The sequence below is a fragment of the Echeneis naucrates genome, chromosome 8, assembly GCF_900963305.1.
Source record: "Echeneis naucrates chromosome 8, fEcheNa1.1, whole genome shotgun sequence".
In the NCBI taxonomy this organism is placed as follows: Eukaryota; Metazoa; Chordata; class Actinopteri; order Carangiformes; family Echeneidae; genus Echeneis; species Echeneis naucrates.
In genome coordinates this window covers 13,028,614-13,046,164 of record NC_042518.1, presented here as the reverse complement: position 1 = coordinate 13,046,164, position 17,551 = coordinate 13,028,614, and the positions used below count along the sequence as shown (strand labels likewise).

The 17,551-nt window shown below is 41.1% G+C and overlaps 1 protein-coding gene across 2 annotated transcripts in view; it reads right to left on the bottom strand.

Annotated features, from left to right (window-relative positions):
* arhgdig (Rho GDP dissociation inhibitor (GDI) gamma) overlaps positions 1-16,955 on the bottom strand; it is a 34,740-nt gene extending 17,785 nt beyond the window's left edge. The window contains exon 1 of one of the 2 annotated variants that reach the window (XM_029508525.1): positions 16,899-16,955. Coding sequence is in view for 1 of the 2 variants with exons in the window: in XM_029508524.1 (XP_029364384.1) it covers positions 8,384-8,456 (73 nt within the window). In the remaining variant the exon portion in view is untranslated. Of the gene's footprint in view, positions 1-8,383; positions 8,556-16,898 lie in introns of those variants that run through there. The other variant, XM_029508524.1, reaches the window with a different exon arrangement.
* Between the last annotated feature and the right edge of the window lie 596 nt (positions 16,956-17,551).

Here is a 17,551-nt window from a genome sequence, read left to right as displayed (position 1 = left end):
TAATGATTTATTCTGTTGCTTCTGTATCAAGCTGTGCTCGCACACACACACACACACACAAAATAAATGTTTACAGTTTTTACACTGAGACAAAGGATCTACGGCCTGTTTGGAAGTATGTAGAATCATAAGACTCAGACTCAATGTTCATCTGCTGATATTTACAGCTAAACTAACCTACTTAGTGAAAATCAACACAACAGTCTGTTTGGCAAGGAAGAAGTAGCTCTTGGGGAAGAAGGATGAGAAGGATGCAAAGAAGACCGTTCACGTGAGAACTGAAAAACACACACATGCACACACACACACACATCTGAAACATGCCTTTCAAGAATGTGTGCAACCAGAAATTTATGTGTTGCTTGTCTAAACACTTAGACACTAAACACGCAAAAATGTTTTAACAAGCAGAAACATTTGGAAGTTGATGGCAAGAAGAGTGAGACTCTCGCATTTCCCGCATCTGGTAGATTTATAAAGATAAAGCTCCGGCTAGGCTTTCATAATTGTGTCATTGTATACACTGGTTTTATTTTGATTTCGCAGGGTCTCTCCCTCATTTCAGATGCACGTGGGTTTCACACCACAATGCTTGTCTGCCCCACCTTAATGTGCTGGACCTGTGTCTGCTTGTCTGCTTGTCTCCTTTTATGTAGTCTGCACTCTCCTCTCCCCTGGTGCCTGTTTGTCTTCATCCGTTGTGTCAAATGGTCCTGCCTTATTTGCCAGCTCAGCCTTTTGACCTCGCCTCAACCCGTTCCCTCTAGATCAGTCTGAGTTGTACTTCTGGGCCCTTGCATTGGGGTGTTAAGTGCGTGACGAGAGCCAGCCGCTAGTTAGCTTAGCTCTGAAACAGGAAAAAAGCCATCTCAGTACACAGATGACAAAATCCACCTCTAAAGATTAGTACTTTTCTCATCGTTTGCTCAGTCATACAAAATCATCACTTTGCCTTGCCTTTTTAAATGGGGTTAACATCCTGCAGTCTCTCTTGGTTACCTGGCAACTGCTCAGGGCCATGAAATAGTCCCAGAGATTGATGTTTTAACACTAACAAATAAGACATACTGGCTGTAATCTCCAAGTTTCCAGTCTTTATCCTGAGATTAGCAAAGCTGCTGCTGCTTGTACCCTTCTATTTAACAGAGAAATATATGAGTATCGATCTTCTCATTTTCTGTAGCCAAAAAAAAAAAAAGGGTAAAAAGAATCAGTTATCGGTTTCCCAAATTGTCAAAATATTCCTTTAAGTGTGCTAAATCTTTGTGTTCATCTCAACAATGTAGGCTTTTAAATGATGTATTATAAAGGGGCCTTCACATTCATAAATATAAAAAGAAATACTGAATTTCGCCGGGGCTCGAAGAAATCAAAGTATAACCATTTTTTCTTTGTATCAACAGTCCTCCTCTTTCTGTCTGCCACCTCTTTTCTTAACCCAGATAACTGTTCAGTGTGTCAGGAAAACACCTTTTTCTCAGTGTGTGTTTGCAAGTGTGTGTGATACAAGTGCTGATTTTCCCTTTCTTTCTTTGTCTCTTTTCTTTTTTCTACAGTCCTCTGAGGCCCACTGTCACTGCTCTGTTCTAATCCTATAAGAACACCTCTGGGACACGGAAACAGAAACACACAGATATACAAAAGGCATACATAGTGGGAGATAAAAAAGAACCTTTCTGCAAAGCCAAGAACAGCTTTTGCATTGAAGGAAGAGGCAGTAAAGGTGAAATGATCAACAGCAGCATCACGGCAAGCGATGCAAGCAGGATATGCTTCCATCTCCAAAAGTGTCGTACGTGGATGGCCTTTTCTGCCACAACACGACCTGAAGCGATCTGCCTCCTAAAACATTTCTGTGTAGAACTGCAGACATCCCATCAACACTGCAAATACTCATAACACTTCATCATGGTAGCCAGCCAGTCGTGGAAACCTCATTTCCCACGTTTCCTTTTTAATGAAAGGCTTAGATGACAAACAAATGATAGCAGCTGCTGAGAACAGTGATATTATCATGGCCAAGACTGACACCGCAGCCTCTGTTGATACATTTTCTAACATCCTTAATTGTGCAGACACACAGAAACATTTACAGTGGTAAGTAATGACAATGATCTGCTGCAAGTTACCACATTTAATTCATTTATTTAATTCTGTGTGTGTTTGGGATTTTAACATCATTTCATTAATCCACGCACCGATTTTATCAGATTATTTGTCTTGGTGTTGGGTGACACTCTTAATGCAGCTTTCATATAGTTATCGAACCAGTAGATCTTTGAACTTTCAGCTCTTGGATACAGTTCTAAGGCAAGCAGAAATAAAAACAGCAGTTCACCCAGAAACACGTCAGTAGGTGACAACCACTGCTACGATCTGATAAAACAAAACGGTAGTGCTGGTATGACACTCACTTATATTTGTGCCTGACTGTGTTCAATTTTAAAGGCAAAATGTTATTTGAATATCTATGAGCTGGAAAAACTGTTGAATTAATAAGCAATATCATATAATATGAAAGGATTTCAGAAGGGTGAACAAGCAGAAGATTTCTGGCCGGATACCTGCAGACTGCAGTCTGCTGATAATTAACCCACATAAATGCTGATACAGGAGCTAGTAACTATTCACTTCTTTCACACTTATGGTCACAACCTTCTGCTAAAATCATTTAAATTCTCCCATTAAGTTCCCAATAAAGACGAAATGAAAAAATAAATGCATATTTAAAAGGGAAAACTAAAGTATAGCAAGGTAAATATTCAGATCTTTTACTTCTCTCTTTTAAACCCAGAGTTTGTCATTTGGCTGTTGTCATTTTGGTTCTTTTGTTTTGTCGTAGGAAGCTATCCCGTATCCACATTGGCAGGACCATGATGAGACTTTTTTATCACGCTTTTACTGAGTGGGTTTTAGCTTTCTGTCTTGTGTCATGGTTTGGAAACCTGCCCCTAAAAGAAAGGCGCTCACTGAACCAAAATATATGGTGAGTCGGCTGTTTGGGGAGCCACAGCTGGGCCGTGGGCTGAGTCACTGTACACTAAACAGCTGCAGCGGCTAGCCTGCCATGATGACTCCCACCCCCTACCTGGTGAGTTCCAGCTCCTGCTGTCGCCCGAGGTCTAGGACCACACACTATAGGAACAGCTTTGTTCCTGCTGCTGCTCCCATTTTAAACATTGTTAGTGCATTTTTCTTTTACTTCTAAGGTCTGCAGTGGTTGGAGGTATCCGCAGGGGTGATGAGGCTGAGTACAGGGCTGCTGTGGAAAACTTTGTCACATGGTGTGAGCTGAACCACAGCAGCTCAATGTGACAAAGACCAAGGAACTGGTTGTGGACCTGAGAAGGAGTAAGGTTGCCGATGACCCCTGTTTCCATCCAGGGGGTCAGTGTGGACCTTGTTGAGGAGTACAAATATCTTGGAGTACAAGTTGACAATAAACTGGACTGGGCTAAAAACACTGACACCCTCTACAGGAGGGGCCAGAGTTGCCTCCATTTTCTGAGGCGGCTGAGGTCCTTCAACACCTGCAGGACTACGCCCAGGATGTTCTATGAGTCTGTGGTAGCCAGTGCTGTCCTGTGTGCTGTGGTGTGCTGGGGCAGCAGGCTGAGAGCAGTCAACAGACTGAACAGACTGATCCGTAGAGCCAGTGACGTTGTGGGAGTGAAGCTGGATCCTCGCACGGAGGTGACCGAGAGGTGGATGCTGTCCAAGCTGCGAGCCATCTTGGACAACGTGTCCCACCCACTCCACGACGTGCTGGCCAGATACAGGAGCACATTCAGTACAAGGCTGATTACACCTGAATGCACCAGAGTGGCACAGCAAATCACTCCTGCCTGTGGCCATCAGGCTGTACAACTCCTCACTCTGACTGTCAGAGTTGGTTTACTCTGGGCTATTAACAATACTTGATGTGCAACAATCCAGTGCAATAACTACATCCATGTGTAATATTCTATAGTGAAATGTTGGTAAACTGTTGTTTTATTTATCACTTTGTAGATACAGGAAGAAATGTACATTTATATTTTAGTGTTTAGATATATTTTATTTTATATTAGTACTTATGATTAATATATATATTAATATATTTTATACTTTGCTACTTTTACTTCTACTTCTTTGAATGGGAGCATGAAACTGAAGGCAATGTCCCCTTGGGGATCAATAAAGTATTTTTGATTCTGATTCTGTCTATGTTATTTATTCCTATTAATTGGAAACCTGAGCTTTTTTTTTTTTGTTTGTTTTTGTTTTGTTTTTATTTTACCTACTTATTCATTCAGTGTCCCTGAATCATGCTCTTAACGTTTTTATATTGGCATATTTATTGAATTATTTATTTTATTGAGCGTCTAATCCTTATCAGTGAGTCTTGACCTTGACCTTGTCAGGCTTGTGGTCAGGATAGTCACAGTCTTCTTGCTGCTTTATCATTTACTTTTCTTTAAAGTGGACCCTATTTTTAAAAAATTGGACATCGTGTTGTATCGAAGAACCCTTGAAGCTAGAGACTGAGACCATAAATCATCAGGAAAACACTTGCAGAGCTAATAAATCAAGTCAGAAGTAAGACCATTTTCTTATAGACTTCAGTATAATCTGAGTTGTTTTACAACCAGCCGAGTCGCCCCCTGATGGTCATTATGTAGAATGTAGGTTTAAAGCTCTTCAGCATTAGCTTCAGTTTTCAGCTCTGGTGTTTACATCCATTTGCAATACAATCTATGATATAACATAAGAAGCTGGTCTTGAGTGCTGTCAGGTTGGATGTGGAGTTTCGGTGGACAGCAATAATCAGGTTTCTCCAGTGGCATTTGATTAGGTTATGAACCTCTCAGGGACACTGGCAGTTTGTCCATAAGCCACTCCGGTTTCAACAGATGAGGAAATCTAGTTACTCAGTTGAGTTGATTTCAAGTTGAAAGTCCTTTTGCTGCTTTTTTGAAAACCTGTGATAAGGAAAATCCAGATTGCTCAGGCACTGTAGTTATGGCTGTCTCATGTATTTCCACACAGGATGACAGGAGCTTAGCTGGAGTGGCCATCATTTTCTTGGTCACCTCATGTTACATGTTACAAGGCCCTTCCTGCAAAGTCCCCCCTGTTTAAAAGGACTGCTAGTCCCTAGTTGCTCCCTGTTCCTGCCTCTGATCTCTGCAGGTGGTAACTTCCTCCTTGTGGCTTGGACTTGGTCTTGCTTCTGATATGCACTGTGAGACTGGTAACTGTGAGACTTGATATAAAAGGGTATGCACCTTTTTACGTAATGTTCACACACTAATATCAACCGTGGATGGACTTAGATCAAGGTATAGAAATATCTGACCGAAGAAATGAGTTGCATCTAGTAAATTTAAGGCTTCGCAGCGACATGAAAAAATAAATAAAATAAAGTGTTATTAATGTGTTTTTTCTTTACAAAAAAAAAAAAAAGCTAACTTAGGCAGAACAATGCATTTGTGTGCATGTGTGCTTTCATTTTGCAATGCCAAAGTGATGTGGACAGTACAAAAAAATTAACATCCATCTGTCCCTTTAATCAGTGTCTTCTCTCGTTAATGTTTCTGTCTCACACCTGCACGCACACACACACACACACACTCAGACGGTAATACATCCTGAGCTGCTCTGTCAGCCTGGTTGAGATGGCAGCTTGTCTAATTGACTGACTTGATTGGTCTCGTATGCGTCTGCTCACCCGAACAACCTCATTTATCACCACTGGAACTGAAAAAAAGGAGGGATGACGTGCAGAGCAGATACCGTATGATTTCTTAAACACTGAGCTTCTTATTTAATCTGACAGTGGGACAAAGACAAGGTTAAAAAGCAAATGAGGTGTAAAGGTGGCAGGTAAAGAATCGATCTGGGAGCTGCCATCAAGATGAGGATGACTGTGCAGGTTAGAGAATGTAGAGAAACGCCCAGCTTGTGTCGGGATGGGATCACACCGGGTGCAACGTCTGTCTGTCAGCGTTGTGGAAGGAGTCAACAGCCGACACAGGAGTTTTATTGAAGAGCGGTGTACAATCCCAACCCAAGTCAACAACAACGCAACTTTCGTCTGCCATTCTGAGCACAACATTTTGTGAAACAGGCACACTCTTTCCCGGCAGGCTCTAGACTTATTCATTAATAGATTTATTTATTGTTTACATCAACAAGTTAAAATTCAGCGTCCTGTGCTCAGGGGTTATGTCTCCATTATGACGTCAGTGGTCAGGACCACACCCATCCTCACTCAGCTGCACACCTGCACCCGCTGACTGACTGTGTGTTGCACAGTTGTGACAACATCTGTCTACAGACACCATAGAGGGGGTTCTCACTGCAATGGGTGTCCTCAGAAACCTTCCCATCACCACACACACAAAAATGCAAGGAAGATGAAAACAATTACAGGCCTGTTGTCACAGTTGGGACTGAGGATAGAGGGAATGGAGAAAAGAGGAGGAAAGAAAAACACCAAGAGTTCAATTAGCCTGTTTCAGTGAGTGCTGCTTGCTGCCTGTGTTGGTGTTTGTTGATTGACAGCTCATGAAGAGTGCTCTACCACATGGGCCTCACCCAGAACCCCCCCCCCCCCCCCCACCCCCGCAACTCTCCTTTCTTTAAAACCCAAATCTCAACCGCCAACGTTACCTTTTGTTTCCTGCTTTGTTTACTGCACATCTACCTCTTTCTCCCTCCTTGTGTCCACCTACTCCCCTCCACTATCCATTTATCTTCTTCCCCATCGCTCTCCTCCTCCTCCTGCACCTCTCCTGAAATGGTTCAGGAGGCTCAGGTTCTTCTTTTCTTCCTCAGCCTCCCACTTTCTCCAAACCTCTTTACCTCTGTGTTTCTCCCCCTCCTTCCCTTTCACTTCTGTCATTTTGCTCACTACTCTTGCCATTTATCTTCCACTCAGTCACCTCCCACATTCCTATCAAAATCTCATCCTCCTCATTTTTCAAAATTCAATCCCGGCCAAGTGTTTTGACAAGATTTGATGTGTCATATCCACAGAAAGCCTGCTCAGAACTTGCCATTACATCAAAATTTTCAAGTGCAGATTTTACATGCGTAGATGCAGAACTTGGAGTTGAATGAAGATGCTGGTGGGGTCGAGGGGTGAGGCGATGTCTCAGAAACAAATTTCTCCAGTGGAAAAAAAAATAGTCTCTAACCCTAACCCTTTCAATCTGAATGAACGCTGTGTCGTTGGGCAAGTATGGTTGAACTTGGTGGATTTGGGACTGAAGCACTGAGCTATAAATCTGCAGCAGACACAGACTGAAGGCAGTGACACAAAGATCTACCTTCCATTACTCCAGCTGGAGCAGGATGATCAATTCAAACTGCTGTTTGAAATTCATGAACTTAATGGAATAGATTATACATTCTTAGATACTAAATCACATTTCGCTTCTTCTTTCCAAGACCATCGCTTGGAGAGGATCTCTGATTTTCTTGTCTCTCTCGTTATTGCCATTGAGGTTTAATTGCCTCTTTTCTCTGCTTTTGTCTCTCTTGTCAAATGACTTCACTCATTTTCAGATTTTTGTTTTCAACATCACTCCCCCACTTACTTTTTTGTCTGTATCTCACAAAATACACACACTTATACACACCCCTGTGAGGGGAAACCCCAGGACTGCTTCACCATCTGTAACTGTTCAGCAATACTGCAGTGTAGATACACACACAAAGAGAGAGAGAGAGAGGAATGGAAATATAGGAAAAGAGACAGACCTGATTGTATAGTACTGTTGCAAATATAAAAGCTAAAATACTGGTTGAAGTAACAGCAGACAATGGTGACATCATTTGACTCCTGCCTACGCTGTGCCATTCACACACACATGCAAATGCACACACACACACACACACACACACACACACACACACACCTGGTCCCTGTTGCCAGTGTTTCTCTTTCTCTCTCTCTGTCTCACACACATACACACACACACACACACCGATACACACCCTTTTGTGTGTCTTTGCGATTTTATGTGAGAAGAAATATATTTAAAAAAAGTAGCGATAGTGGCGATAGTGTAGCATGTGATCCATAGGTATTGATCTGCCACCTTTGGCTTGTCTTGGCAGCGCTTCATGTTAGACATAAAAATGTCCACACCCACCAGGATTGAGACATATGGCTCATGCACACACACATGCATACACTTTACACACACACACACACACACTTAAAATCTCACATACGTATCGAATATGCATATTTTATATTTCATTGTGAATTCCTGCACTGTGAAAAACAAAAAGACAAAAACAAAAAACAGTCAGTGAAGTTATACAAATTCACTGTAATGCAAACACACACACAAAACAAATGACACACACACACACATACTCATTGCCTCACCTCTGTAGCACATAGTTAACCACAGCAGCTCCAGCACCTGACCCCCAAACTCACACACGTCCAATCCCAGCATGGTACCTCTCAGTGGGGCTGCACTCTGTGTGACAGCTGGCAAAAGAAGAACCAGAGAAGCAGGGAACCTCCACAGGTAGCAGCAAAGTAGCAGCGCAAGGCTGATTTAAACACAAGAGCATCCACAAAAGTATTGGATTGGAAAGAAAGGGGTGGGGGGTGGGGGGGTCAGGCAAGCATCCCCACCCCAGAGGAAAATATCAAAAATGTAGTTAGAGGGATACAGCGGGGAAGAGGAGAAAGACCGGTGTGAGAGCGACAGAGGAGAGGCAGGGAGGGTATCCTTGGGTGTGGGTGTGGATGAGATTGGGATGTGTGTGTGTGTGTGTGTGTGTGTGTGTGAGAGAGAGAGAGAGAGAGAGCGAGAGATGGTGGGAGGGTGTAAGGTAGGATGAGGAACAACAGCAGACACCAGTAGCAGCCGGCGTTTTTGCACTTCTTCTTCTTCCCCTCTTTTGTTAAGTACAGCTCAGTGATTTGAAAAGAAATTTCTAAATGCTAAACAGCTTTTAGCTGTTTTGATTTTTTCGTTTTCTTTTTTTTTTTTTGCTTTTCTTTTTTCTGTGTGTGTTTGCATGTGGTCTGGATGCTGGAGGCTAATGGTAGCAAGCAGACGCTGGTTTAGCCGGCAGAGCTGCAGCAGCATGTGTGTGTATGTGAGTGTGGCACTCAGACGCTGCCTATCGATTCGCAGACGAGCAGTGAACCCCTCCCCAGCCCCCACCCCCACCCCCACCACCACCCTCCTCGTGTCATCAACCCAGAGACTGCAATGAGCTCATCCTTTACCTCCCTCTCTCTCTTCCCCTCCCTCATTCACTCTCCCCTCCTCTCTCTCTCTCTCTCTCCACACCTCATTCCTTCTCACGCACACCCCCCCCCCAACTCTTTCATGCTTTTATTTTCCTGTTCATTTTTCATCACTTTCACAAATTCTCGTGTGCCGTCCACTCTCTCCCTCCGCCCATTCATCACCATGTCATGACATCTGCCCATGTCTCTATTTATCTTACCCCCACACATCACCAAACACACCTCTTCATCTTCATCATCTTCCTTATTTGCCTCTGTCTTTTACTGACCACACCCTGTCAGCAGTCAGCTTCAATCATGACTCTGACTCTCATCTTTTTTTCTCAGCCCTTTTTTCCACCATCTTTTTTTCATTGCCTCTTTTCTTTTTTCCCCTTCTTTCTGTTTTCTTTCCTCTCTTATCTTCTAATACCTCTGGTGCAACAAGAGAGGCTCTAGTACTGTAGAATACAAAAGGGGGCTGCATTTCCTACTTGACAATCAGAATCACTCCCTGTCACACAAACACACACACACACACACACACACACAGACAGAGACCTCATTAATCTGTCATTCAGCAGTTGTCCTCTCACAAAGCATATTTAGAGACAGTTTCTCTCATTGTCTGTCTCCGACTTTCTCAGATTAGTCATTGTCTCAACCATGCAGAAATTTGAATACAGTTTGGAAGGTAGTCAATTAAATACTTAGCCTACCACTGAATTAAAATTAAAATTAGCCAACGTTATAATTTGGGTTAAAGCTCAAGAGGTAAAGCAGGTTTTTAGGAGTGAAATTGACCAGATTGATGAATGGCAAATGTCAGCCCAACTGGTTGGGAAAAAAATGAAAATGAGAAAAGAGCAGAAGTGAAAGTAATTAACACAGAAATTCAAAAGAGAATTCAAGTGACACAATATATTAGCTATTATCCTCTGATCAGTTGTCTTACATTCTGTTTTTTATTTTTTTTTTCCAATAAAAAACATTTTTATTTTGCTCTCAATTTGTGTACTTCCACATGTGCGCTTGATATTTTGTGTTCAGAGACACAGATACGACAACCTACAAGTGCGCTCAAAAACCTCTCCCATATTCAATCCAAATTCTAATTTTCAATGTATTTTTATTTTCAGTGATATAAAAGGATCTATTTACTTCATAATGGGTATGTCTTCATTATGTTTTCTATTGAGTCGAAAAATATAATTTCTATCTTCTGGAGTTAACCTACTATTGGTAAGAGCATCTCAAAAAGCTTGGATCAATGGGGGAGTTGTACTACTCCTGTCTAGTCTCCAGAACACTTCGTAAGAAAAGCTTGATGAGAGTGTTTGATCATGGAAGGAGAGTAGCAACAGGTGTCCATATGCTAACTACACTGTTAGAATGTGATTGCCATTGTTACTTGAAGATAAATTGACTGTCAGTCAGCAGCTTGGTCCTTTTGCAACTCTCGATCAGTCAGTCAACAAACCAACCAATCAGTCTGTCAATCAATCAAACAATCAAAGCTTTCAATAAGAGTTAAATTGACAAAGTAAACATTAAATATATTATTTCAAAGCAATAAAAGATAATATTTAGCCAGCTCATCAATTAGCCTAATAGACTTAACAGTCTTGTTTTGTAATTGTGTTTTGTTGTCATAAAGGTTATGTCTAATAACCCTTATAACCTAGTATGACTTTGCATTCATCTAATTACGGCCTGTGTTGTCTAATCAAGTGATCACAGGGCTTGGTTAGGAGCGGTTAATGTGAGTGTCTAGCTGTAGCATACTTCGTATCTGTTATGGCACTGTATTTAATTTCTAATTAGACTATGATTTGACCCAGTACCAACTAGCTTCTTTCGGTAGATTTTTTACTTAATTGAGCCGTTCATTCTAGATCTGATTAATTTGACCTTATCTTTGGGTTATGTACCTCAGGGGACTGTACCACAGTCATCAAACCCCAGCTTAAAAAGCCTAATCTTGATCCAGATGTTTTGGCAAACTCCCATATCGAACCTTCCATTCATTTCTAAAATCATTGAGAAAGCCGTAGCAAACCAATTACACGACCACCTGGATGGGAACGGTTTGCTCGAAGAGTTTCAAGTTTAAAGCCCATCATAGCACAGAAACAGCGCTGGTTAAAGTCTCCAATGATATTCTAATGGCTTCAGACAATGGATCAGCCTCCATACTTCTCCTCTTAGATCTCAGTGCTGCAATCGACACCATAGATCATAATATTTTACTACAGAGACTGGAACATGAAATTGGGATTAAAGGAACTGCACTAAAGTGGTTCCAATCCTATTTATCAGATAGACATCAGTTTGTTCATGCTAACAGCTCCTCCTCATGCACTGTAGTCAGTTATGGAGTCCCACAAGTTTCGGTACTTGGACCAATCCTCTTTACGCTTTATCTGCTTCCTCTAGGCAACATTATCAGGAAACACAGCATCAACTTCCACTGCTATGCAGACGACACTCAGCTGTACCTATCAATGAAGCCAAATGAAGTCAGTAAGATAGTCAAACTACAGACATGTCTTGAAGACATAAAAGTCTGGATGACCCAAAATTTTTTGCTTCTCAACTCTGACAAAACTGAAGTTATTGTACTCAGCCCTAAGCACTTCAGAGAAACACTATCTAATCATCTAATCAGTCTGGACGGCATTACTTTGGCTTCCAGCTCCAGTGTAAGAAACCTTGGAGTAACCTTTGGACATGTCCTTTGTCCCTCACATAAAGCAAGTCAGTAGGGCAGCTTTCTTCCACCTGAGAAACATTAGGAAAATCAGAAAAACTAGTCCATGCATTCATAACTTCTAGGCTGGACTACTGTAACTCATTAATATCTGGATGTCCAAACCAATCACTGAAAGGCCTTCAGTTGATTCTGAATGCTGCTGCATGAACATTAACAGGAACTAGGAAAAGAGATCATATCTCTCCCGTGTTAGCTGCTCTTCATTGGCTGAGTAGAATTTATAATCCTTCTGTTAACAGATAAAGCTCTTAATGGCCAAACTCCATCATATCTCAGAGAGCTCATAGTTTCTTACTGTCCTGGTAGGCCACTCCCACCTTGCATGCGCTGACAATAACCACGCTTCTTAAAAAACACTCTCTCCCAGTTCTAAGCATGTGTACTGCATTGACTAACCATGTTCTTCTTAACCCTCTCCTCTGCTGAATTCCATACTACAGCTCATCTCCATGCCTACACCTGTTTGAATAGCCCCCTCTCCTGCTCTCATTCTCACCCGACACTACACCCCCCCATGTCTCTTTCTCTCTCTACCACTCTCACCACTCAACCCAACCAGGGCCTGGTTCTGCCTGAGGTTTCTGCCTCTGAAAGGAAGTTTTTCCTTGCCACTTTCGCCAAGTGCTTGCTCATTGGGGGATCTGTTGGGTCTCTTTAAATCATTTTATAAAGAGTTTGGCCTAGACCTGCTCTATATATAAAGTGCCTTGATGTAACTTTGTTATGAATTGGCACTATGCAAATAAATCTGATTTGATTTGAATTGATTTGTAAAATGGTTTACAAATCGGTCTTATATGATCTCCCATTTGGTTTCTGATAAGAATATAATTATAATATATAATTTAATAGTATTAAATAGTGTCCAAATACTACTTGACTATTAGATTATTAATTCAGACAAGTTTCTGTCTAGTTAATACCAAACCGCTTGCATGGGGTTTTAATCTAGAAAAATGCATTCAGGGTGTTCTGAAACTTTTTGGGCTTGAACTTTCAAGGCAGATCTTAAGGAAGGCCGTAAGGGTAAGGACTGTTATCACACGCACAAAATGTATCTATATGTGCATCCAAATGGTAAAAAAACTGAATACTAAGTTTTAGTTATTTGCATTGTGGGTGCAAACAATATTACATCAATCTTGCAATCTAAAACCTTAAGGTCAAGAGCAGTTTAGAGGGACTAGAAAGAAAGAAGCATGGTTTCACAACAGTGCACATTTGGAAAGTATGCTGAGGTGCTTCCCCTTACAAAGTAATCCCCTCTTTTCTTCTTTTGCCGTGCTGTATAAATCCATCATTTTAAAATGGTTACCAACAGTAAAAACTTATTTCAAATCATTGCCTTGCCCTACCGATCACCCCTGTCAATGTCAGCAGTGGATCTTTCTCTTGTCTGTCCTAAAGCAAGCAGCGATATGAACTCATTATACTCATATTGCTTTATGGAAATATAAATCAGCATCAGTGGTTCCCACTGGGGTGAGTGGCATCTATAAAATGTGTGCTTGGACAAGGCAGCCATGAATGGTGTCATAAAGAGTGTCCCAGTGTAAGGAGCCCCTGGGGCTTAGCCATGCATTGCCACATTTTTTCCACAAACAGGAAAAACCTGATAAAATACTCAGCTGGGACAGGCCAAGGACCTTCTGTAGTGAGGTATTATCTTCATAATATGATGACAATGGATCAACCCTCAGCTGAATCCACAGGCCAGTGCTGAGGAGTCTGTCCAATGACTGTCAGAGGGCGTGACCATTGGCGGGTTAAAACAAGTATAGAAGTCTCTGGGGAAAAAGGTCCTGCCTGAATTATTAGCTCAGTAAACGTTTTCCTAATGAGTTTATAATTTTTAAATCATGACCTAATTCAAAGGAAAATTATCAGGGCATAGACTGTGTCATGCACAGAGCAGGTCAGATGCACCCATCATCCTCCTCACCTTGATCCATTCCTCAAACATTTTTATTCCCATTTCAATATAAGCATCATGGCAAGAGGCAAATTACGAACTCAAGATTTAAAAACTGCAGTTGACAAACTAATGTATCCAGTCCTGCACTTATTGTCAGGTAAATGCAGAGCTTCTACTCTGAATAAAGTAATGTATGGAATGTAATTTCATTATAACTTTAAGTGTATTAAAATACATCAAACAAGAGACTAATTAACACATTATGAGCTGCCTGTTTAAAAAGGTTTCAATATGTTTCTGAACGTATTGCCATGCAAACTACTTTCTGACTGAGGGTTAATTTTTACCATAATTTTTACATCCCATCTATTGGCAAGAGAGCGATTTGCTGTTTTTCACACTCCCACTGGCAGAGAGAGCACACGGCCAGCAGACAAAGCATGTTTTACACAAACCATGGTAGAAGCCCCTGCACTCAGGAATCTGATCGATCAGTGATTGGGAAAATAAGGCGCAGACAGAAAATGTTGTTTTGATGAGAAGAAAGTACTCCAGATTAAGTGTACATCTTAACGTGGCTCATTTCGCCGGGCATTCTGAATGCCTCTCAAATAAGTCATTTCCACTGGCGCCTGTCCACAGCAGTACATCAGATCAACTAGTGCTCTGCTCCTCCTTCCTGTGTCCTGTGACAATGTGCTGTTTTGAATCTAATGCAGTTAACACACTCACTACCTCAAATAATCTGAGGTACCTATTACTTTAATGTACTGTAAATGACCCATTTCCTTTTGACCATTTAAAAACTCCCACATCATACAATTGCTGAACCAAGGAAAACAAATACTCCTTGTTTTCTGTCATGCCTTTTCAAGTCCAGTTATTTAAATCAAAAACTCTCTTATCATCTGGATAAGGTATATAGGTGCTATTGATGACAAGCGGGGAAAAAAAAATTATCATACAGTACCACACCTCAAATTAAATCCATGCACTCATATCACATGGATTTGCAAATGTAATCTACATTGATTTGGCAAGTTATTCTATTAAGCTGCAGGGACATGAGCTGGGGTAATTGCTTTCTCAAGCTTAAACACACACACCGACACACAGACACAGTATGTAAGCTATACACTTGGGGGGCATGTATAAGCAGTGTCTAAATGGTTTTCCGACACCTTACTGGGTGGGGAGCATTTATCGCTGCTTAGTGTGGAAAGAATTACACAACTAATGTGGAGACCATTCATCCATAACGGCCTGACTCAGTCTGAGTGTCTGAATAACCTATACAGTAATTCTCTGAGTGGATTAATAACATTTCAATGTGGTAAAGCTAGTCAGCAGGCAACAATAAATACCAAATATGTTTTGTAAGGGGTGATGTAATAAAATCAGGGGTCAAATGTGTTGGGGGCATGTGAGGATGCTTTTACTCTCAGGAGAGGTTTTATTCATTTTGTCAAAGGAAAATGGGAAATGGACGGCTGCGTTAGAACTGCTGTACTGTCATGTCATGTTTTATTGCTACCGTACTTTGTATTTAGTGATACCTAATAAATGTTAGGGCTACATAGTTTGCTATATTTTAATAACTTTATTATGTATTTATTGAGCAGTCATTTTATTCATACAATTAATTTGGAACCTTTTCGTCAATATTATGTACAAAAAAATGCAATACAATGAGGGATGAGCTACACCACTATCCGTATCTGCTCAACCATGTACATTATCTGTATCCGTAGTCATACTCGGAAGGGGCGGGACTTAAACAGAACCGGGCGTAGTTTATACGGAAGTTGTATTTTTAAGCCTGAAATTGATATGGGTTGATCAGAAGTTTCTATATTTATTGTGAGCCTCGGTATATTTTTATTTGCAGCTTAATTTTTACTACACTAAGGTAAGAAGAGCGAGCCGACCGGAAAAAACAGCGAGAATGAGAAACGCGAATCAGGTTTTTACCCCATAACCCCATAAAGTGGGGCAGATTTGAAACGTTTGGGTTGTAAAAAGATATTTTAAAATGATGATGTAGCTTCACTTTTTTAATCGCTATTGGGTTAAATGATGCTCTTACCGGAGGACTCCATCTGGTAGCTGTAAATATCCCCATTCAGTGGGATCATTTCTCCATAAAAATGAAGGCAAACAGAACAGTGAGAGAGTTTTTCATTGGACCGTTTTTTTCCGGTACAGCTAGCGTGTTTGAATAATCATCTTACGTGTTGAAATAATTATTTAAGCGAACTACTGGACAGTGTTTTTTTAAATCGTGCCGCCATTGTTTTCCCCTCCGGTGGGCGTGGCTGTCGGAGTATGACGCGTTGCTCTCTGTCCTATCACAGGACGCCCTGAGGAAGATTTCCTGCAGTCCAGTACGGATATTGATTCGTATTACTTCGTCAAAACTGCTATATCCGTACCGGATACTTGTTTCAGCCGACTATCCGGCTCAACCTTATTTACACATTTAAGGTGAGCTCTTTAAATTGCACATTTACATTAAATGTATTTAGTTAAAGTATGATGAAAGCCGCAAATTCTCACATTTACAAGCTTTGAAATGTTTTAGGTAAGATTGACAATTTCTAATAAAATACACTGATAAAAGATGAATTAATCAATTATTTAAGCTTTTTGGGAATGCTCTCTGTACTGCGTGCAGTACTACAAAACACATATAACATGCATGTTCTGACCGACAGAGAGGAGGCAAGATCTGTTCTTTGGGTCTGATTATTTTAGCAGTAGTGTTTTTCTAGCAATAGCAGTTAAAGGCAGGAAAACGAGGAGCAAGCTGTCATGCCCTGAGTAGAAATGGTTGCTAGGAAAACCAACCAGCAAACAAACTCACATGCCAATCTGTTACACTTCATAACTAGACATGTCCCTGATAACGGTCACTGTATGATGTGCATTTCAATTCAAAATTGAATGTTTAAAATTTGTTTTACCTTTTTGGATGACAATAGGGGCACTTCAGTGAACTTGTGCTGGAAGGGCTACATAGGGTCTCATCTCACAAATAATTTTTCAAACTGACCAGCAACTATTATAGCTGAGTGAAAGTCCTCCCCTTCCTGGTTTCAGATCACACTTCCCATTTGTTGCTACAAGCCAAGAGAAGGATTTTTTTTATTATTATTATTTTTTTTTACTTTTGTTCAGTGTGTTCACCAAATTAAAAGCAAAACAAGACTTTCTAGTGAAACCTGACAGGCTGAACTCTAGTGACTTGGACTTTTGAACTATCAATTCAGTTTTGGTATTTTTTCCAGGAATTGAAACCGGCCACCACTATAAATCTGTGGACAGTTTATCCGTGTTTTGAAATGTGGTAGGGAGAGCACCCTGCAGGGAGACATCAGTGATCTCATCAGCAGCTGCTACACTGCTCCTGAGGTCACTGGCCGGTCAAATCCAGACTCTTCTATGAGATTGTTAGATGGAGAAGTGTGATTCTCGACTCAGCAAGAATTTGTTTCCACTGCAAAGTAGTCTCCTGGTGGCTCCTTTACACCCCTCCATCTGACCCTTGCTCTTCTGCTTGTGGACACAAAGCTTGATGCATATGCTTGGTCATGGAAACCAATGCCATTACTCTCAG